We start from the raw sequence: 22,658 nt of genomic DNA, 5'->3' as shown, positions 1-22,658 counted from the left end.
TAATAACGTGCAGTCTGTTCACGATACTGCAAGGCAATCTAATCAGAAAATATCCTGTAAATCATTTTATTATTGTAGAATTTTTAAGGAGTTAGTGTCACTCCAAAAAACTTGACACACATTTCCTTTTTTTCCTTAAATCAGATATTAAATCCACTTGTCACAGTAAAATTATTCAAACAGGAAGAAAATTTTTATGTGCAATCTATAAATCCATGTATTGAGTTTGCACGACCAGGTTTTGGTAGTTGAGGGGCCGCAGGAGTGGCTTCTGGAGCAGCTGCCAGCAGGATGGATGTGCTGGGCCAATCAGAAATGGTGGTAACACCTATGGGATAACGCAGTTGAGAAGGGAAAAGTTATTGCACAGTTGTAATTGCAGCCAGAGAAGAGCAGGATGAGAACATGAGAGGAACAGCCCTGCAGACACCAAGGTCAGGGCAGAAGGAGGGGCAGGAGGTGCTCCAGGCACCAGAGATGAGACTCCCCTGCAGCCCATGGAGGAGACCCACACTGGAGCAGGTGGATGGCTGAGAGGAGGCTGTGACCCTGTGGGAGGCCTGTGCTGGAGCAGGGTCCTGGCAGACACCTGCAGACCCACGGACAGAGGAGCCCACGCTGGAGCAGGTTTGCTGGTGGGACTTGTGACCCCATGGGGGAGCCAGGCTGGAACAGGCTGTGCCTGAGGGACTGCACCCCGTGGCAGAGTGACCCACCTTGCAGCAGTTTGGGCAGGAGTGATGCTGTGGGATGGACTCACGTTGGAGAAGTTCATCAACAGCCATTTCTGGTAGGAGTGACCCCAAGCCAGAGCAGGGGAAGGACTCCTCTCCCTGAGCAGCAGCAGAAACCACCTGTGATGAAGTGACCATAACCCCCATTCCCATCTCCCTGTACTGCCAGGGGAGGAGGTAGAGCTGGGAAGGAGGGAGTGGGGGAAAGGTGTTTTTAAGGTCTTATTTTACTTTTCATCATCCTGCTCTGAATTTGTTAGTAATTAAATAATTAATAATTTCAGTTAAAATCCCCAGATTGAGTCTGTTTTGCCCATGACACTAATTTGGTGAGTAACCTCTCCCAGTTCTTCTCTCAACCAATGAACCCTTCTTTTTTTTTTTTTGTCTCCCCTGTCCAGTTGTAGAGGGCAGCAAGAGAGAAGCTCCGGTGGGCACCTGGCATCCAGCCAGGGCCAACCTACTACAGTGAACCACAGGTGCTTTTATCTTAATACTGGCATTTAGTATTTCCATTCTATCCTCACTCTGAACCACAAAATGTAAAAGCAAAAACCAAACACAACCCTCCCCACCCTGAGAACAGTAGGATCTGAGATTCTGGAAACTGGCACTTCAGAGCTTTCACCATCCAAGTCTTAAAAAGAAAAAAATAGCAGAAGTACAAAATCTCATCCTGGAATATGGCTGTATTTAGCAGGGGAGAAGTACATATTTTTATTTGCTTTCAGTGATGACTAAATGCTAAGTTTCATGTCTCAATGTAATACAAGCTTGCAGAAAATCTGGTTGTTAAAGTAGTCAACTTATACAGGATTCACTAAAGCTGCTCATCTACAGTAAACGTGGTGGAACTATGCTTCATTGAGGTTCCACTTACTTCCACAGGCTAATACTTCAGATGGGAGTTTAAAATATTATTAACCTTTCTTCTTCTAGTAGGACACCCAAAATCTAAACAAAAACCTTCTAGTAAATATCCTTGTAAAAGGGAAATAGTGACTTATTTCATTATTTAATCAATTAATATAAATGAATTAATCCTGTAGAAATTTTCTCAAGGTTTAGCAGAAATCAAAGTGCTCTGACAGAAAACACACCTGTATTATAGCAGACTTTTTTTTTAGTCTTAACATTACCACTTAAAATACAGCAAGCTGTGTGGGAGGGGAGGGAGAAATAGGAGTCAGTTCTGTATTTTTGCATTCACAATTACATTTTTCAGGAGTGGTATTTCGGATGTGTGAGTGCTTAGTCATCTGTATGATACTTGATTTGTGTCTTAATCCTGTGTTCAGTTTCTCTTTGACCCCAAATAATGCTGCTGTGCAACTGTCCTTCCTGAAGGCAATCCCTGTTCTGTATTCTGGGCTTCTACAAATTTATATAAAATTTATGCTCCTTCCCCTCTGCTATAAAAAAACCTACTAATTATAAAAATAAATCAACCAGCTTATTCCTCCTAGTAGCAGCAGTCAATCATTAAGTCACTTGATTGCTGGATGAAAATCTGTCTCAAGGCTGAGACTTCTAAAATGTGAATTTAAGATGGGTTTTGACTTATTATCACTTTACAGGAAGATTCCTAAGCCTAGTGAAGGTAAACAACCATATCCTATTTCCTTCGTTACCCCAGCAACTCAGAGATAAAGATTTAAGACTTTTCAGTCTTAGCCTTAATATGCAGGAAACTATAGGCTGAACTCCTACATAGCCACGAATGGGAAAGCACAAACCATCATGTTCTCAATCTTATGAGTTATATTACTTTCACTGGAATATTTGAAATGGTCATTCAGGCACGGAATAACATTAGATTATGCCTAAATGCTTCCACCTTTGAGGTTAGTGCATCAAACTACATTGGGATGTTTTGTCCTAAACTGTCCATCATTTTCCCCCATTTACTTTGGCAAAAGATTAATAAAAGAAATCAAAAATAATTTTTCCAGAGTCAGTACTTAATTGGATCTGAAATAGCATATTACTCTTTGTCCCTGAAAAGTGAAACAGCTATTAGCTTGCAATTCCCAGCTTGTTTTTAAGAAGTCAAAACTGATGGTAATGCAATAATGCACAAAGATTCTGATTTCTGTATTTAAATATTCCTTCTACTGTCTGCCTTTTCTAAGCAGGTTCTGAAGCTGTATGTCTGATTGAAATTTTAGCACAAAACAGAAACCTCATTAACACAAACACATCTATCCTACAGCAAAAGCCCCAAGAAAATCCCCACTGTGAAATCTACAACACACAAAGAGTGACACCAGCATTCCAACATCCCCAAAAATAACAGGATCTTCTGATGAAATCCATCTCTCTCCCAGAAGGTTGAGCAGGTGACAAGTACAGAGACTACAAGTTCTGAAAGGCAGCAAGAGACAAAACCAAGACTACATAAGAAAAAAAAATTTATAGATCCAGTTTTACAGATAATGTGGTAATGCTAATTCATACCAATGCTGAGAATATTCAAAACAAGAAAATCATTATGGTATCACTTATATTACTGATCTCAGTACATTTATGTCTAAGGCAGACAGGAAGGGTAATGTTAAGAAAAGTAGGCATAGACTTTTGCAGAGCATTCAAATTCTGTCCAAGAGCAGAACTGTCTACTTACTGGCCTTCTGCTAACCTAGTACTGTTTTACAGATGGACTGTCTTTACACTGAACTATACTCTCAAATATGTTTGACAGGCTGTACGTTCTCCTGAGTAAATCTGGAAATACTGTCTGATCCTCATGTAGGAACTGAGATTATAGCAAATTTCTCATCCATTGTATTGCATGGACTTCAGTATTTTACTACTGTGAGATCCAAAATGTGATTTCACATTTCAGCTTTTAAGCTGGGATGTTTTCTCCTTAAGGTAAATGCTGTGTTATGTGTGCTTGTGTCACTGTCCACTAGGAACTGACCAGATGACCAAAGGATGACTTAGCCAGTTCTATCAGGCAGCACATCTTTTACAGCTTCCATCCAAAGGCTGCCTAATGATACTGGGATGACACACCTAAGTGACACATCATTTATTATCTCACAGACTACCACTGAAATTGACTGAAATCATCTCACCGAGGACAGAATGACAAGACCTCAGTTCAGTTAGCATTACATATAAGGAAGCAAGGTGTTACTTTTGCAGTGCTTGTGAGAAAGCACTGGAAAACTTTACAGAAAATTTTATCCTGAATTATATACTTTATAACTACATTGATGTGTGACAAAATGGTTGATCATGTAATCCAATTAAAACTTTTCTGTATTTTCATTAGATGACAGAACAGCTAAAATACAAAATTAAACCAAGTATTGAATGTAGAGGCATAATTTTACAATTTAAATACATCAGTCAAGTAAACTTTACATATTTCAGGAGATGCTAATTATTTTCTTTTAGAAATTATATGATAAAGCATTAATGATACTTCTCCAAAAATGCTTTACAGCATCTAAGACACTGCTCGTAAACAGTTTCAAAGTCCTTTTCGTTCCCCTAGAAAAGAAGAGAGGAAAACAACTGTAAGAATAACAGTAAAGATCAAATGCAAATTGCAGACTGGTTTCTCCACTAACAATAATGGGAAACAGAAATTAGGAAAAAATAAAAGCAGTGCAAATAATTGATGAGAGCTTTAGCAAATTTCTCTCTAATCTGAACTCACGAATTTCCACAGACAAACTCTGTGACTTCGTATTCAACAGTCTTGCATGACTTTCCTTCAGGTATTTCTTCCATTTCTTCCACGTTTGAGCCTTTTAAGTCTTTTTTGGTTTTATATTCACACTAACCTGTCATATTGAGCTTCACAGTTTAATGAAGCACTGTGTGGAAACAAAAAACCCGAAACAAACCCCTTTTTTGTTATGAACCTGCTTCTCACTAATACCATTTGATATTCTCTACTTCCTGGGTAATGAATAGCAATTCCTTATTCAGCTTTCTCCATGATATCAAGATTTTATAGAACTCTACTGCATTTTCATCCCTTCTGTTTCCTAAACTGAAGAGTATTAGTCTAATATTTTTGCTCTTGGCTGATATTATCCAACATTTTTGACCATCTGTGTCAATGACTTTGTCTCAAACTTCCCTGAATCACATCCTCTTTGCAAGGAGGCTGATCAAACAGGGTTCCACCCAATATTAAAATCATAGGTGCACTAGATTATTTAAATTCAAATAACTGTTAAAGCATAATAACATTTTCCTTTCCTGTCCAGTAATATATAGTTTTCTTAAGTCATTAAAAAAAATTTACACTTCACTTTGTGTAACATCAGGTTATGTATCACATGCCAACTGTGACATCTGGGAAGATTATATACTACACACACACAATTTTTAATTAAGCCACCCAAAGAATTTCTTATACATACATAGTATGGATCTTCAATGATAAGCTGTTTCTGTGGATCATAAGTTCCAAGTAGCTCAATTTTGGCCTTGCAGTCTTTAACTTGGTTGCTTTTCCTGTTCAGATCTCTGCAAAAGAAAAAATAAAATTTTCCCCTGAATTTTCCTTCAGAATTTTGGCATCAGTACGAGATGTTCATGACTATTTCTAGATAACGCAGGCAAATAACATGTCTGGACTCCGTCAATCTTATGTTCCTTGTTTTTGTTTTTCTTGTTATGTGGGGTCTTTTTTAATTGAATATGGAAGACAAACTGAATTCAGAGCATAAACAAGCAGTCAGGCAATTGACTCATAGATTAAAAAAACTTTGCAATAGTAAATTCATCAAGTTCTTCCTCAAATCAATCATTTGTACTTTCAACACTCACCCTTTCCTTGTATTGAATGAAAAACTATGGAAATTATCCAGGTATTTTTCCAGAAGTATGAGTAAGATTCTCTTATCTGCTCAAACCCACTGTTTCAGATTGGTATGCTCTAGTTCATGTGAAATTCTACCACATTCAGTTAACAGAAAATGGTAAATCAGTGAGCTACACCTGTTTTCCTTTTGATATACTGTAGCATTTCACCAGTTGCCACATCCTCTTCATTCTATATTGCCTCTCATTGATAAACATTCTGGTTTTGAGATGGCATTTTCCCTATTTGCTTAAAAATAGTCATCTATTATCCCAAAGCCACTTAAAATGCACCTCTCATCATCTTCAGATTAAAGGCAGCTCAGTACTATCATCTTCACAATGTACTCCTGGAGCATACTGAATTATTTTAATATTACACATCTCCATAGAAAATCATCATTTTACTTACTCACCATTAAAAAAGGCAAAGAAACCCTTTGTGAATACTTAGTCAAAACCATATCAGTTTTAAGAAATTAAATTCTAATTACGAATTCTGATTAAGAAATTAATTTCAGATATGTTAGAAATAGCAATGAGACCACAGTACTGGTTTTGCTTGAAGAAAAATCAGAGATCCTTTATCAAGTTATTGCTTGAATTTATAGATTTTTTCAATGAATTCTCTAGTCTTTTATTATTAAAAAAAAAAAAAAAAAAGTCAGACCATCTTCTTAAAGGCTTTTGGCATACTACTTAATGAACAGGACAGGGTCAGATAGCTCTGGTACTAAAAAAAAGACACATCCCAAATCTTCCTTTTCTGAAATGATAGGCATTCCATCAATACCTGGAGTCAGCTTGCCCTCCTAGAGCTACAGATAAGCATTCCAAGGCAAACTGACGGAACTCGGTGCAAGATAAAGGCAAAACTTAAGCACAGCAGCAGCAATATCCCTGTTATAGTTCCGACATTTCTTCTGCTCTAGAGCTTGTATCATATAAATTGTTAATTCAAATTTCTGTTTAAGAATTCAAGTGAAAATAGAAGGAAGCCTTGTCACGTCATTGCCTGAGACACTGCAATCAAGCCAAGTGTTACATATCCTTCATTCATAAAGGCTGTGGAAGAGAGGTTATTCAAGACATTTGAGAAAATTCAACAAAATCATACTTATTTCAGTTAAGTGGTGCTGCTTCTAGAAGATTTTACGTGTTACTAACAGGGTCTTTATTGAGGTTTTGTTGTTGGTTGTGGTGATTTGGCTTGGGCCCTTTTAAACTAACTTGACAATAGCCCTTTTACAAGCACTTTGACACTTGCAGTTTATTAAATTCAGCTGCTTAATCCTCAGTAGGTATGGAACTGAGTAGGAATTTTGCTAGTAATATCCCAATTTTTACTCTAGGCAGCTACTTAACCAGATCTTTCTAAAGTGCGCTTAACTAGAGCACAGCTAACCATAAAACAAGACTTCCCCAAGCTAACACCTTTGCTTGTTTCCAAGTTCCCTCTCTTTCTATAAAAAATTTAAAAAACCTGGACCATATTTAATACCTTCTAAGTTCCCAGTTTGTCTTTAAACTGTCATGCAATTACAAAAATTGATCACTTCAATCAAGACAGTAAGTATATCCTCATTCTTAATTATACAGGCATCAGCTGTATATAGCACAAAGTAACTAAATCACCATGTCCTTAATCTTTGAGAGGCACGTTTCACACAAATAAACCATTGAGTTCTGGCTCATTAAACTTATTAGAAGTGAAGAATCCATCCATTAGCACATCATTCACATACATGTAAAAAAAAAAAACCCAAACAAAGAAACCTCAACACAAGCTAAGCAGTAAAATGTGACATCTGTCTTCAAAGTGACTTATGAGACACCATCACAAGTAATCCATATAAATTTGTTCCATTTCTTTATACATTACCTTAGATTGCTCTCATCCATACAAAGTATATGATCAAAGGTCTGGAAATCCTCTTTAGTAATCTAGAAGTAAAAATATGTGCTTTAACCTACAAACTGCATTTGATTAATAAAAAGCGTTTTCATATTCTGTAGCTCTGATTTATTAAAAAAGACACAGGTGGAAAGAATAGAACTGCACCTTCATCAAATTTTACAGTAACTTACAACATTTTAAATATACTCTATCATGATTATTTATCAATTTCTGCAAATATTCCACCAAAAAAAAATACAAAAAACCCACCACCCAAGACAGCTATTTAATCAACCTTTTCTATTTTTTTTTCTTTTATATTTATGCATCAACTTAGAACATTAATAAAAGCAACATTTCTAATACTTTTCAACGACTGAAACTAAAGCAATTTCCAATCTTGGGAACCATGCAATAAAAATGGTTAAGAATAAAATAGAAAAATTACTTTCTTGATAGGACAATAAAAATATACATAACCTGGAATCAGTTGCAGTACTTACAATCTAGAAATCTGTCACTGCACAATAAAAGACACCATGTGAAACTTAAAGCTGAAGAATGATGGTATGAGTTACAATCTCTTAAAAACAAATGCATCCACAGTATTTTAGATCATGTAAATTCACAAAATTTGTAGTATGACGTGAAAAAATCTGGGATCTACTGTATGTCTTCCTACCATCATTTCATCAGTTCTTTTTCTTTCTTGTAATTTATTGACTCCTACACATGAATATCAATTAAACTCAGAGATCTGAGTTCACAGTCATGTAGGCAAACACAGCAGATAAACCACTGACTTAAATACTTATGTCATCTTGTTGTTATAAGGATGACTGCAGATGTTTGCCAGTTGTCATTTTATTTCAGTTTACATATAGTTTAGGGAAAATCTTATACATATATTTTATACGTATATTTTATTACATATATACATATAGTTTAGGGTAAAATCTTCCCAGACCATGCCCACAATGCTGGTATAAGACATCTGAACCAGGTGTCCATAATGAGGATGAAGACATGGAATAAAATCTTTAATATTAGAGTTCACTTTAAGACTGCCTTCCATGCATGGTCCTGTGTGAAGCATCACAACCAATAAACTTGGAAAGGTCATTCAGAACAGGTTTTTCTGGCAGACATCCCTACAAAGGATGGGCTAGAGAAGTGAGTAAGCAAGTAAACAGCCAACAGTAAACACATTATCCTACAAGCCAGAGTTTTAACTTGTAAAAAATATTCATGTATTAAAAAAAAGGTTTAGATGGCAAAACAGCCACTATTTTTTCTTTTGCGCAAACAGCAAATAGATACTGATGAAGCTCCCATAACAGGGAGTAAGAAAATACAGACAGAAATTATCAGTGGAATAAAGCCATAAATGAAACATTACACACCAAGAGAATTGAAGAGGTAACGTATGTCAGGAGTGCAAGTGAAAAGAAAGGATTAATGATTAAAACTAATGCAGACATTTATTTTCACTGTAAAAATATTTGCTGTATTCATACAGTGCCTCTGACCTATGAAAACATTTTTGCAGTGGAAACAACTCTGTTTTCCTGGCAAATCTAATCAGGACTTCTACAAGCTGCTTCTGATGGCTCGACACAGCCGAACACCTGCCCCTGTGAAAACATGAGGGCACAGATTTCTTTGTTGTACAGACAAATGGAAGAATTAACTAGGAACACTTGACAATGTGACAGCTATTACACTATGACCAGCACTAATACAGTGCAAATGCAACCCTAAAACCAAGGCTACAATTTGGCTTGTGCTTTTAAGCCCTAACACAGAGTCAGATTAAAAAAAAAAAAAAAAAAAGTGCCTGAATTGAGCAAACTCCAGTGAACTGAAGGTACTCCTCAAAACTACTAAAACTAGTACTTTGGGGGATGAAATTGAGGATTCAAAAGTTTAGGAACATTCTGAGAAATGTAGTGGAGAGTTCAAGTAGTCAACTTTGGAAGAAACTACACAGATAATAACTTCACATTTAAAATTGCATATAACAATTATTAGTGAAACATTTCCCTTGATTTACAGAAGGGAAATCTCATTTTCTCTGTCTGAAACCAACAGAGAGGGAGTAATCCTTACATTTTTCCAGTTGTGAAACAGTATTTAATACAACCTTCTTCTAATCTCAATTTCATATTTAAGGCAAATGCATGGTATGAGTCATACCAAAATCAATTTTTGCCTCAGCATGAATAAAAGTGAAAATAATTAAAACCTCTCTGGTTTGTGCATGAAGAATAAGAGCTTAGAGAATTTCATACAGCAAGCTACCATTAACTAAAATTATAACAACTATATTTTATATATAAATCTATACATTTATTTTTATACTTCACTTTTAACTTAGAATATCACTGTATATGATGGTAGGACTTTTAATTTAATATTTTCTTTTACATAAACCATTACTGTAGTACTGAATTAAAAAAAAAAAAAAGCTAAAATCCATTATTATCATAATTATGCAAAAAATTACATGAGGGAATGTGCTTTTCACTGGGTGGGTAACAGTTTTCCACAGGACCGAAGAGGATAATTGTACAAGGTACTTATGACAGTACTTTGAAGGCAACAGAAGATAAATCCCTACTCTCTATTTCTGCAGTTTCTGTATTAAATCTTCCTTAATCTGTTCTGAAACAAGTGTCACACAAATTTCTATCCTTAAGTTTGTCTCTAATAGTGAAACAAATACACTTCCACTTGTACTAACCTGACCACTCTGAAAAGTCCTATTCTACACTGTCAAGTACCTCTTTTTTCAGAAGTACCACAAGACCGCCGTCTATCCTCCACGACAGGTCTGCAGTTCAGAGAATCAACAGAATCAGCAGAGACCATGTGACAGAAGTTTAGGAAAAAAATAAATTTGGAGTTACATTATTAACATCAGTGTGAAATAAACAGCTATAGAAGTTCAGGGAGCTGAAGATTTTCTTTACAAAAGAAACTGTGTGCACTGGAATTATTTAGACAAATTTTCATCCTGTTAGTCTTTTATTTTATTAACCCATTTTTTAATTTTCTCTCCCTGTATATGTAACATTTTAAGGTCTTCTGATTGAAAAATCTCTTCAATTGCCAGAATGTATAAGTAATGTCTGCACTGAAGTCTTTTCATTCCTTCTCCGCCAAAGGAGGATACAAAGATTTGCTTCAAGACAGAGGATCAATTTGGTTTGGGTCTTTTGCTTCAATTTAACTGCTCATAAGCCACTCTAGGAATACGTAGAAGAACAGTTCTCAAGTTTCCAAGGCGTATCTTCTAAGACAAACATGGCACACTACTGTTATGACTGAACCACTGACTGAAAAACTGCAGTACCATTTAGCTTGTATATTGACAAACAATTATGTTTGTAAGCACTGATAAACAGTAGATCCAGATGTTGTAACAGGAAAAGATCATAATGGACTTTTTTAGTAATTATTCTAATAGTAAATTATTGGAAAATCTGAAACTGTGCTGTGCTTAATTCTGTTTCATATAAACAGAGATTAACATCAGGAGAGGTCAGCAGAGGGCAACTGACTAATTGAGAGAATTTATTTTTGAAAGTCAAAAAACTAAACATATAGTCTTTGAAAAGTGAATAAAGTAAATATGACCTCAGTGAGGTCTAGAAAAATTCTGAAGGGAACAGAAATGTAAGATAATGACAAGACTACTTGATCTTTTTGTCAATACAAAAACCAGTGGCGTAAACTCAAACTAAGTAAAGGTCAAGCCCTAAAGGAATATCTTATATCCAGAGAACAGTTAACTGAGGTAAATCATGTGCATTTATATGAGTGTCTGAATGATTTAAACAGATGCAGACACGTTTACTTCCAATCTCTTTGGAATGCAGTATGGAAATACAGGTTCTTTTGTTAATGAAAACAGATACGAGTTTAGGTAAAACTTAGAGGATTTCACTAAGTGGCAAACCTGCCTTTGACTTAAGAATGCTTCAAGGGTATGTTTTCCTCTGAAGTTGCCACCAACTGTGCTACTAATCTTGGATTTGAGTGCTTTCGTTCTAATTTAGCACTCCAGATATTTTTAGAAGATCTACATGCAAGCGCAGAAGCTTTTTGTGATGAAGAGGTATTCTACTTCTTTTTGGACCTGCTAAATAAATATCCAATTCCTTGCTTAAGGATGCATCACCAATTACTAGAATAAGTCCATTTTTAAAAAGTATTTAAAAAATGCTCAAAGTACTAAACATTTGGAGGCAGTTTTCTGTAACGCAGAAACTGGTTCAATGCTTTCCAGTTATTCTTCCAATGAACCTTAATAACAAAAAACTCATTAAGCTCAACTAGAAGAGTTAAGCCACTTTGGAGTCCTTTAAAAAACTGCTCAGAGTATTTACTACTTAACACTCAACCATGCATTGGTCAAATTACTTCTGTGATTGCAATGGTTAGGGCATGGGTATGAGTAAGGAAGAAAATATACTCTCTTCTACCTGTCGTGCTTTATGTGCTGTCTCAATGCCATGATGTCTTAGACAACCTAAAGCCCTTGAGTCTGGGAAGCGCCCCACGTTCCAGTCTGAAACAGCGGCACTGTCTGTCCTCCACTGTAACAACAAAACAGATTTTAAGAAAATTAAGATACAGTACCTGCCTGGCTATATGATTCATGGTAATGCCATGCTTCTTCATGCAATTCTGTCCTCGATAGTCAGGAGGGCTTCCTATTTCATAGGCAGATGTCGCTGCACTGTCTATCCTCCACTACAGAAAAACAGATTAATATTTTTATGTTTCTTTCCTCACTGTTTATATATATTACTGGCTATGAGACAGTTATTTCTTGGAACAGAAATCAGTAGCTTACCTTATGTTCAAGCTTTTCATCAGTTACAAGTTTTCTGAAAACTGCTTCAGCTATTGGAGAACGACAGATGTTTCCTATAGAAACAAGAGATTCAAGTGAATTTTCAGACTACTGAAAACAAAATCCAGTTAATTGTGTGGATTTTTCAGCCCAGGTAAGATGAAAGATTTTTATTTACTCATATAGAATGCAAATTGTGCATGTGAGAAGCCAGAGTCCTGTACCTGCACTGGGGCAATCTCCAGTATCAGTACAGACTGTGGCATGAAGGGATTGAGAGGAGCCCGGTGGAGGACTCGGGGACACTGGTGGGTGAAAAGTTGAGTATGAGCCATCAGAGTGCACCTGCAGCCCAGAAAGCCAGTCATATCCTTGGCTGTATCACAAGCAGCGTGGCCAGCAGGTTGAGGGAAGGGATTCTGCCCCTCTACTCTCATGAGACCCCTTCTGGACTAAGGCATCCAGTTCTGGGGCACCCAGCACAAGAAGACATGGAGCTGTTGGAGTGGGTCCAAAGGAGAGCCACAAAGATATCAAAGGACTGAGCACCTCTGAGTGAGAACTGAAGTCTGAAGAAAAGGACTGGAGAGATCAGATCTTACTGCAACCTTTCTATATTTAAAGGGGGGTGCAGTGACAATGGTTTTAAACAGAAATGGAAAACACCTGTATTGGACATAAACAAGAATTTTTTTTTACAGCGAGGGTTCTGAGACATTGGAACAGGTTGCCCAGAGAAATTGTGGTGTTCCATCCCTGGAAATGTTCAAGACCAGGCTGGATGGGGCTTTGAGCAACCTGGTCTAGTGGAAGGCATCTCTTCTTATGGCAGGACATTGCAACTAGATGAGATGATCTAGCTGATGGTCCCCTCCCACCCACATTCTACTAGGACTCTACACTATCCACCAGTCTCTTGAGTAAGTCCAATACACAGCTACCACCATTATGAAAATATAGCGAAATGCCCGAACAACCTGTAGTAAAAATGCTCTTGGTCACTGCAGTCAAGTCACTACAGGTCATCAAGAGCAGCATCCAGAAACCAATTCTAACCCCCCCCAACTGAATTCAATTGCACAAGCTCTGAAAACATCACAGGAAAAAAAAAAAAAAAATCTGAACTTTTTTTGCCCAAAATAAGGAGGTTCAGGAACAAAACCTAACACATAGCAAAGCTTAAGGGCTGTCAATCAGCCAACAAACAATTATTTATACAAATACATAAACAATCTTCCCTTCTAATGGCCTCCAATTGCCCTAGCCATTTGATCTGACCTTATTTTCAAAAAGAACCTATTTCAACAATGCATTACAGCCCCTTTAAAAACTAAAAATAATGGATCTACAGCATATTTGTTCTGAAACTGTACCTACAACTGCAATAATCTATGACAGACCTCTTAAAAATGCATGCAGAAATTCGTATTTGAAAAGAATGAAGAGTCTCAACAAAAAGTCTATTCAATTATTACTTTAGCTCTTTCTACCTTTTCATCCATCCGAAGTTTTCAGTAACTAGATGGATATTCATAATACTTGATACACCATGCAGATGGCAGTAACTCAAACACACAAATCTCCAGATCCCATCAAACAAATGTGTAACTTTGCTCATCTCTGATAAGTGAGCAGATAAGTATAAAATACCAAAAATGGCAAAACTCACCTCGTACCCTTAAATAAATCACTCGGCTTTCCAAATCTTAAACCATAAAAAGAAAAAAATGCCAATGAAGAAAGCTATATTTCCATCAGCAAAAAGGAATTTTCACATGAAGCACTTAATCTCTTTTTCAAACAAAACACCAAGGTAGATACTTCACTGCTAAAGAGAGAAGATTCTGTGACCTGGGCATTTAATAATGTGCTGTCACACATCAACTATAAAAATCACAAAGGGAGACGTGAAGGTCTGAAGCAACATACATTGATTGTCAAAGATTTTGGGAACATCAAATCAACTAAATGGCAGAAGGAACAGGCTAACCATTGAAAAACTGATCTTGCCAAAACATTAAGTGAGTTCTGATATTAGTAGATCTTCTTCTGGGAGAAAACATCCTAATTCCTAAAAATCTTAATTGTTTGAATCAGTTCATTTTATGCACAGAAATTAAATCAGTCTTGGAAGAAAAACAAAGCAGGAAAATTTTGAGGCTCCCTATGTGGTTAAGCAAGAAAAGAAGTTAGGAAAAGTTTGTTCTGGTTTGTTTTTTAAATAAAAAAGTGTGTAACAGGTACTCAGTGTTTTTGAAAATAACCTGAGAACTTCTACAATCACCTTTGACTCATTCACAAGTATCAAATTTATGATTATAACCCCCTATTCCTAATTTATCCATTCCCTCTTTCTTTGTTACTTCAGATAGGTGATCTTTAAGTATTCTTTTCTAAACTATTATTCTGTTTCCTTTACACCAGCTGTTGAGGCCATCCATTTCTTCCTGAACAAAATTTTTTCTCTGTATGAATGATCCCACACAACTCTGCATGAACAGTAACTTTCATTACTACACTCAACGTTTCAGTAATAAACAATGATTAATATTCTTGGACCTAGTAACTCATTAACTAGCCCCCAGAATTTCAAAATGGTGGTTTTGAAACAGATCCCTCATGGCTTTTTCCATTTGTTTAGCCTTCTGCTTTACATGGATTGAATTTGTTCCAAATTTTCACTCTTCTACAGCTTGCCCACTTCTTAAAATAAATGCCATAAATATAATCTTTAATGATATCATATAAAATACCATAATGAACAGCACCATGACCACCCTTGATTAAACATATTAACTACCACTTCTAGCAGTAACTAGAACCTTCAGTTGTATAATTTTTGAAACCCACACTTAACCCAGTTTGTGACTTAAAAATTAATGTCTTCCCTGATTACACGTTCCAGATATTAGCAGAGGTATTAACACTGTTAGGGAACTTCAATCAGCATTCAAATCTGTTCTTGGGAACTACAGACAGGATCACAGAACTGACTTAAAAGAAGGTCTTTTCCCCACATACTCTGCAATATTATTTTCATCCTAAACAACTTTTACCCATGCTACTCCTTGCAACTGTTATCATTAATCTCAAGATTGATGTAAAGGCCTATCTTATCCCACTAACATATGCAAACTTAATCCTTGTTTTCCAATCACTTTTCTCACTAATTTCTACCCATTTCAGATACAGTTTTACATCCCACATTGGTCTTTCCAAGCTTTGCTGAGGTTCCTCACACATATACAGTATTTCCTAAGTTATGGACTGACAGACGTGTTTGGAGAGTGAATGGGAAAATTCTACAAACAGAATCTTAGGGCAACTACCTTCCTCCTTGGACTAGAACCATTCTTTTCCTTAAATGTTATCTACACTTTATCTTCACTACCTATTATCTTCTGGTGTTCCTTTCTTTGTTGTATTTCCAACTGATCTGATCATGCTGGCTTTATGTAGAAGGTAGCAGTATTCAAGTTCTCAAAATCTCCATCCTTTTTCTTCATTTTTTTGCATATCAAGTTCTTTAAGTTGTAATGACATTTTCAATCACAGAAAACTAGTGCCCCAGGCACCTAGAGTCCACCTACTGAAATTAATCCTATAAACATCTCCAAATATGATGATTCAAGAGATTTTAATCACAGAATTAGTACTGGAACAATTTGTCAATCACTTTTAAGAAGTCATGTTTTCTCATTAATTTTCTAAGCACAAGGCCTCCAGTGACAGAGACCTAAGCCAACACCTAATTCTCTGAGCTCTTACTCTGGTCTCTGCACTAAGCTTTGGCCCACTCCCAGACAGAAATGGAAGCTCTGCTTCTATTGGCAGGAGATATAACTTGAATCTATTTCCTGCTGAGCTCCACTGCCCATCTCTGAGTATGCTGACCCAACCATTTATTCTCTCAATTGGTTTTGTATCTTAATTGCTCCTTATTCAGCTCCCTACTTCTTTCAGAGCTTCCCCAAACACAAACAGTGCTTTTCTCTTGTTCCTTTCTGTCTGTTAGTAATGAAAGTTTTACCAGTTTTCATTCTCTCACATGCAAAATCCTGATTTTTATTTTACTTATGTTTCCATGAATGGTCACTTCATCTGAGTGACTGGAATAATGCTTCCCAGCATCCCTTGCATCATTCATCAGGTCCCCTTCACAAGTATTTAAAACTGACCAGTGATTATTTTCCATTCTGTCCTCAAATTTCTGTGAGAACTTCATCACAAGTCCTAGTTCATTCCATCTTGTCACACTCAGCATTCAATTACTTTTGTGAGGAACCATTCAAGGCACAGATTTTAGTTCAGATTCCCTGGTGCATTTGTGTGTGTCTCAAAAAACTTTCCCTGCAGCAAGAATAATTATCCTGAATTATTCAACTGCTGGTATATCATGCTTTTCTAATAAACCTAGAGGTTCATCAGGAAAACGTAAGTTTTCAACATATAAAGACCTAACCACAACAATCAGACCCTTAATATGCTTTAAGCATAGATCTTCTTTTTCAATTCCAAGATTACTTTTACAACCATGCTTTCAACTCTCTACTACTTCTGCATCATTTTGAAACAGATTAAATAATACACTGTACTCTTACAGCTATATTACCAATACTGCATAAAAGAAAGGTAATTTTCCTAACATTTATCTAACATTCTCTTTTTATTAAAAAAAAAGAGATAATTTTTTTTTTTTCTCAACTTGACAAGAATCCTCATTACAGCAACTGTTTTTCATTACTTCCTCAATGCCTTACCCAACCTGGTGCTTTCCCATTATGCTATGCATAGCATTATAAATAACTATAAACAGCATTTTGTCCCATGAAACATAGTATTTGGCTATATCTAAATGTGCACAATTTATTGTGACAACTGAACAAGGAAACTCAAATCTCCCTGTAACAGTCATCTAATGTCCTCATACCCACTAAGTTAGATGCCATTTCAGAAATTATTTTATGCTGTCTAGATCCCTGAGGACAATACTCGTACTCAGTGATTCACAACAAGCATTAAACTTCTGAAGACTTAGTCAAACCCACTTTGCTCAACAGTACACCCATCTTACAACTGCTCCTCCATCTCTGAGATCAGAAAGTCAGTGCCTGGTCTAAGATGCCCCATCAGCTTGTGTTACAGTGGAGAAGTCATCAGAGAAAGAGGCAGACTTATATAATGCAGCATCATACTAAGCCCGTTTCTGGAGCTTAACTATTAATTACATGAGCTACGCAAGAGTAAAATGAGAAAAATGCATTTCGATTCACCTCCACTTTTAATTATTTCTTTGCTTGTATGAAAAAAAATGTTTTCTGGTGCCTTTTCATATGCTGTAATTACATATGTTGCTGGGTATTTCAATTATTTCTCAGTGATGAGGAACCCTTATCATTAATGCAATTATGCACATTAACTAGATTGTATTTTGTTGTGTAATGACTATCTGCTTATTTCATTACAAACAACACAATCAATAGATATTTCAGTAATAGTTTTCTTTCCAAAACAATGCAGAAAGAAAATGTAATTTTTTCATGAAGAAGTGTCCTTTCTGGAACCTGCTCTAACCAGATGTGGCAAACTTTAGAATTAATGTACTATATTAACCAGCAAAGAACACTACAGTTAAATGCAGTTCTAGAAATCTGCTTAGTACTCTTTTCAGAAATAATTTCAGCTATTGTTCCTAGTAAAATTTACGAGGAGAAAGGTATCACTCTTGAAAAATAACAAAAAAAAAAAAAAAAAAAAAAAAAAAAAAAAAGCAGCAAACTTAAAGCAGGAACAAGAAACAAGTTGCCTCCAAAATTTACCTGAGAAGAATGTCTATTTCACTGGGAAAAAAAAAAGTGCTTATCATGTCAACTAGCTTTTCACACTGCATATCACTGAGGGGTTTTTTTTCATAACCCAGTAACACAGAAAAGGAAATTTAAAAGCTATTTACAACAGTTGATTAAAACAATCCATCCTATTAACACTGGTATTGATTGGTACTTGTCCACCCTTTCTTCAGGCCTAATAATTAATTAATATAAAGGATTATATTATGTTACACTAAAAAGAGCTCCTGCATTAGTCTCGTTATAGTGCAAATCACCATTGTGGGCTTACAAACCCACACATATGAGCTGTTTCACAAAATCACAGAACAGTTTAGACTGGAAAAGACCCTGAAGATAACATCCAACTATTAAGCCAGAACTGCCAACTCCACCACTAACCTATGTCCTTGAGCACCATGTCTACACGTCTGTTAAATACCTATGGAGCCTCAACTATTTCTCTGGGAAGCCCCTTCCAATGCTTGACAACCCCTTTGTGATGAAATTTTTCCTAATACCCAATTTAAACTTTCCCTGGTGCAACTTAGAGCCGTTTCCTCTCATCTTGTCTCTGTTAACTTATTTCAGGTGTTGTGGTAAGGTTCTTCCTGAACCTCCTCTCCAGGCTAAACAACCTCAGCTCCCATAGCCACCCCTCATCAGCCCTTCAGCAGCTTTGCTGCCCTTCTCTGAATACACTTTAGCACTTCAATGTCTTTCTTGATTGAGGGGCTCAGAACTGGACACAGCACTTGAGATGCAGCCTCACCAGTGCCAAGTACCAGGGTCAATCACTGCCTTGGTCCTGCTTGGCCACACTATTGCTGATTCAGGCCAGGTGCCATTGGCCTTCCTGGCCACCTGGCCACACTCTGGCTCATGTTCAGCTGTGGTCAGCGAGCACCCCCAGGTCCTTTTCCTCTGGGCACCTTTTCAGCTACTCTGTGCCCAGCCTGTAGAACTGCAGGGGTTGTTGTGATTCAAGCACAGGACTTAGAACTTGGTCTTGTTGAACTTCGTATTGTTGGATTCAACCCAGCCTGTCCAGCTCTGCCTACACAGTCTTTCTATCCAGCAGATCAACACTCCCACCCAACTTGGTGATGTCTGTGACTGGACTACAGCAGCCCTCAATCCCCTTGTCCAGATTACTGATTAAGATATTAAACAGGACTGATCCCAATACTGAGCCCCGGGGAACCACGACTCACAACCAGCTGTCAGCTGAGTGTAAATCCATTCACCACTACTTTGGGCCCACATATCCAGTTTTTTACCCAGGAAACAGTGCACCCATCCAACCCTCTAAGTAGCCAGTTTTTCCAGGAGAATACTGTGGGAAATGGTGTTAAAGGTTATAGTGAAGTCCAGGTAGACAACATGCCTCTTTTTCTCATTCACCAGACAGGTCACCTGGTCACAGAAGATCAGGTCAATCAAGCAAGACCTGCCTTTCCTAAACCCATCCTGGCTGGGCCTGATGCCCTGCTTGTCCCATCCCCCCTGATGATCTGCTCTATGACTTTCCCTGGAATCAACATCAAGCTGGCAGGCCTGCAGTTCCCCAGGTCATTCTTTCAAACCTTCTTGCAGGTGAGTCGCATTTGCCAACCTCCAGTCAACCAGGACCTCCCCAGCTGACCAGGACTGATGGTAAATGATTGAAAGTGTCTCAGTGAGCCCTTCCAGCACCACCCTCAGTGCAGGAAACATGGCTGGAAAGCAGCCTGACAGAAAAGGACATGGAGGTGCTGTTTGACACCCAGCTGACAGCAGCGTGCCCATGTCGCCAAGCAGGCCTGCAACATCCTGGCTGTATCAGCAATAGTATGGCCAGCAAGACCAGGGCAGTGATTGTCCCCCTGTACTCCGTACTGCTGAGGCCACACCTTGAATCTTACATTCAGTTCTGGCCCCCACTACAAGACCTTGAGGTGCTGGAGTGTATCCAGAGAAGGGCACCAAGGCTGGTGAAGGGTCTGGAACACAAGTCCTGTGAGAAGCAGCTGAGGGATGTGAGGTTGTTTAAGCTAGAAGAAAGGAGGTTTGGGAAGACCTTATCACTCCCTACAGTACCTGAAAGGAGACAGCAGACAGGTGGGAGTTGGTCTCTTCCCAGGACACTAGTAATAGGAGAAGAGGAAATAGACTCAAGCTGCACTGCAGAGGGGGGTGGTCAAATTGGAAAGCAGAAGGAAACTTTTCATTGAAAGGGTGCTTAAAAATTGAAAGCTGCCCAGCAGGGTGAGGGAGTCCTTGTCCCTGAAGTGCTCAAGAACTAACTGATGCGGCACTTAGTGCTACAGTTTAGTTGACAGATTGGTGTTTGGTCAAAGGCTGGACTTGATGATTGTGGAAGTCTTTTCCAACCTTACTGAAGCTGTGATTTTATTCTATGAATCTGTGATGCTACTCCCCACCCCTGTTTTCCAGTTCAGGGGGCTGGCACACAGAGACGAAATGGTCTTAGTGCTCAAGACTGAAGCAAAGAAGGCATTAAACGCCTCAGCCTTTTCCTCATCCTTTGTCACTGTTTCTCCCTGTATCCAATAAAGATGGAGATTCTACTTAGTCCTTTTTGTTGCTGCTGAGGTGTTTATACCAATATTTTCTTTTGTCTTTTATGGCAATAAACACTTTATGTTCTAGCTAGGTTTTGGACCTTCTGATTTTTCTCCCTGCATAACCTCTTGACATCCTTTAGTCCCCGAGTTGCCTGCCCCTTCTTCCAAAGGTCATACGTCATCTCTCTTCCTTCAGTTCCAGCCAGAATTCTCTGTTCAGCCAGGTCAGTCTTCTTCATCACTGGCTCACCCTTCAGCATACAGGGAAGGTGATTAACACTGCCTTTAGAACATCGTGTTTGGGAGGGAGGATTCATATTAATTAAGAAGTTTTTATACAAAACCATTTGTATTGACCACTAGCTTCTAAACACACAGCAACTGATAATCCCTTACTAAAGAAGGTTTTCCCTGGAATATTATTTGGGGTTGATTTTACTCTATCAGAATATATTTCACAAAACTAAACTCTTATTTTGCTATTCAGCTAATCTGCGTGTGTCCTATTACAACAACAAAAAACAACCAGATAGTGAAAAGCCCAAACATTAACTAATGGTTTTGCAACAAACTTGGCAAAATGCCAGGGATTCATAGCACATAGGGAAGATCATATGGGCTTGAAAGCTGATAATGTTAACAGCCTTCCGAGATCAGAGCAGAGAGCCATCCAGCTTGTTACACCCTGAAGAAAGCAGAAGGTTAGAGAAAGCATGTACAAAATGGGGCATGGCTCTGTAATCTGTGCAGTCAGGTTAGCTATTTGCTGGTTGTGATTATCTTGCTTACCAGTAATTGACTGTCCTAAACTCCAGAAAAGCATTGAGGTGATTTCTGCTTCCATCCACACTTCTGTTTTCTGGGACTTTGCATGACAAGATTTACAACTTAAACATACAAAATATCAGAAAATTTCCTATTTCTTCATTTTGGTAGCCTTTCAAAAAAGTTCTAATTCTTTTCACTCCTTTTCACACCAGATCAAGAATTTCATTATTAGATCATAATAGATCAGCCTCCACCAAGTTCATTTTCTTACTTAAAGTTCTACCCTTCTTTCCCTCTTTTTACAGCAGCTTTTACTTCAGTGGTTCTTGTTGAGATTTTCTCTCCCTTTCCCATGTCAGGTGCTGGTCCCAACAGCAAGCCTGCGGGCAGGCCCCCCCTTCCCATCCCGCTGCTCCAGGCGCCAAGTGACGCACACCCACCTCAGAAAGCTGTTCAAAGCCATCTCTCCGTGCTGCCCCCAAGCAGCAGCCTTAGGTCAGAGCTGGTTTGTGCCTATTTAAGTGTTGCGCTTCCCCACACACAACCTTCGCGTCTATCAACACTGCATTTTACTTCCTTCCCTATTTCCTACTGATTTCACAGAATCACAGAACTATTAGGACCGGAAGGGACCTCTGGACATTATCTAGTCCAATCCCCCTGTCGAGGCAGGGTCACCTAGAGCAGGTTACACAGGAAAGCGTCCAGGTGGGTTTGGAATATCTCCAGAGAGGGAGACTCCACAGCCACCCTCAACGCTAAGCCCTTCCTCGTTGTTCCTATCACAAAAAGGGCGCAGTTGTATTCAGCCTTCTGCCTCCCTTCCTGACTACTACTCCGGCCCTCCCCGACAAGTCAAACTCGCGGAACCGTCCGAGGGCGGGACGCCTGCGGTACCGCGGCGGGCCTGCCGCACTTCCCCCGGTCCCGGCCCTCGCCTCACCGCGCTCCCGCCCCACCCCGCCGGTGCCCCGGGCCGAGGAGCGGCGGGCGCTGAGCGGGAGCGGCACGGGAGCGGCCGCCCCTCGCCCCGCTCACCCAGGCACACGAACAGCACCGACTTCGCCTCCCCCGTCGCCATCTTCGCTCAGAGGACCTCGCGGCTGTCGCGCCGCCCGCGCCTCGCTTTACGGCACCGGCTGTTTTAGGCGGCTTGGGACTTGCCTGTTTTCGGGG

General features: G+C 38.5%; 1 protein-coding gene across 6 annotated transcripts; it reads right to left on the bottom strand.

Moving 5' to 3' along the window:
* Nucleotides 1-3,128: 3,128 nt before the first annotated feature.
* ACP1 (acid phosphatase 1) lies at nucleotides 3,129-22,658 on the bottom strand. 6 transcript variants are annotated; one of them, XM_040057715.2, is made up of 6 exons: nucleotides 22,521-22,658; nucleotides 12,320-12,393; nucleotides 12,103-12,216; nucleotides 7,444-7,505; nucleotides 5,120-5,225; nucleotides 3,129-4,235 (listed from the first exon to the last, which is right to left on the bottom strand). In XM_040057715.2, exons 1-6 carry the CDS (start codon nucleotides 22,561-22,563, stop codon nucleotides 4,158-4,160), a joined length of 477 nt encoding a protein of 158 aa, XP_039913649.1. In that variant the 5' UTR covers nucleotides 22,564-22,658; the 3' UTR covers nucleotides 3,129-4,157. The 6 variants fall into 6 exon arrangements, with proteins under 6 accessions (XP_039913649.1, XP_039913650.1, XP_039913648.1 ...); XM_040057716.2 differs by lacking the exon at nucleotides 12,103-12,216 and adding an exon at nucleotides 11,946-12,059; XM_040057714.2 differs by lacking the exons at nucleotides 12,103-12,216; nucleotides 22,521-22,658 and adding exons at nucleotides 11,946-12,059; nucleotides 21,504-21,578.

The sequence above is a fragment of the Hirundo rustica genome, chromosome 3 (genome assembly GCF_015227805.2).
Source record: "Hirundo rustica isolate bHirRus1 chromosome 3, bHirRus1.pri.v3, whole genome shotgun sequence".
NCBI lineage: Eukaryota > Metazoa > Chordata > Aves > Passeriformes > Hirundinidae > Hirundo > Hirundo rustica.
This window is presented reverse-complemented; position numbering and strand designations above follow the sequence as displayed.

What these genes read in the sequence shown, in the direction of transcription:
- ACP1 (XM_040057714.2), bottom strand. Translation starts at nt 21,558, where the DNA reads ATGGAAGCAGAAATCACCTCAATGCTTTTCTGGAGTTTAGGACAGTCA. An exon ending in CAGCACATAAAGCACGACAG is followed by an intron (nt 7,506 to 11,945) that starts GTAGAAGAGAGT and finishes TTTTACTTCTAG; the next exon opens with ATTACTAAAGAGGATTTCCA. An exon ending in ATGGATGAGAGCAATCTAAG is followed by an intron (nt 5,226 to 7,443) that starts GTAATGTATAAA and finishes TTTCTTTTGCAG; the next exon opens with AGATCTGAACAGGAAAAGCA.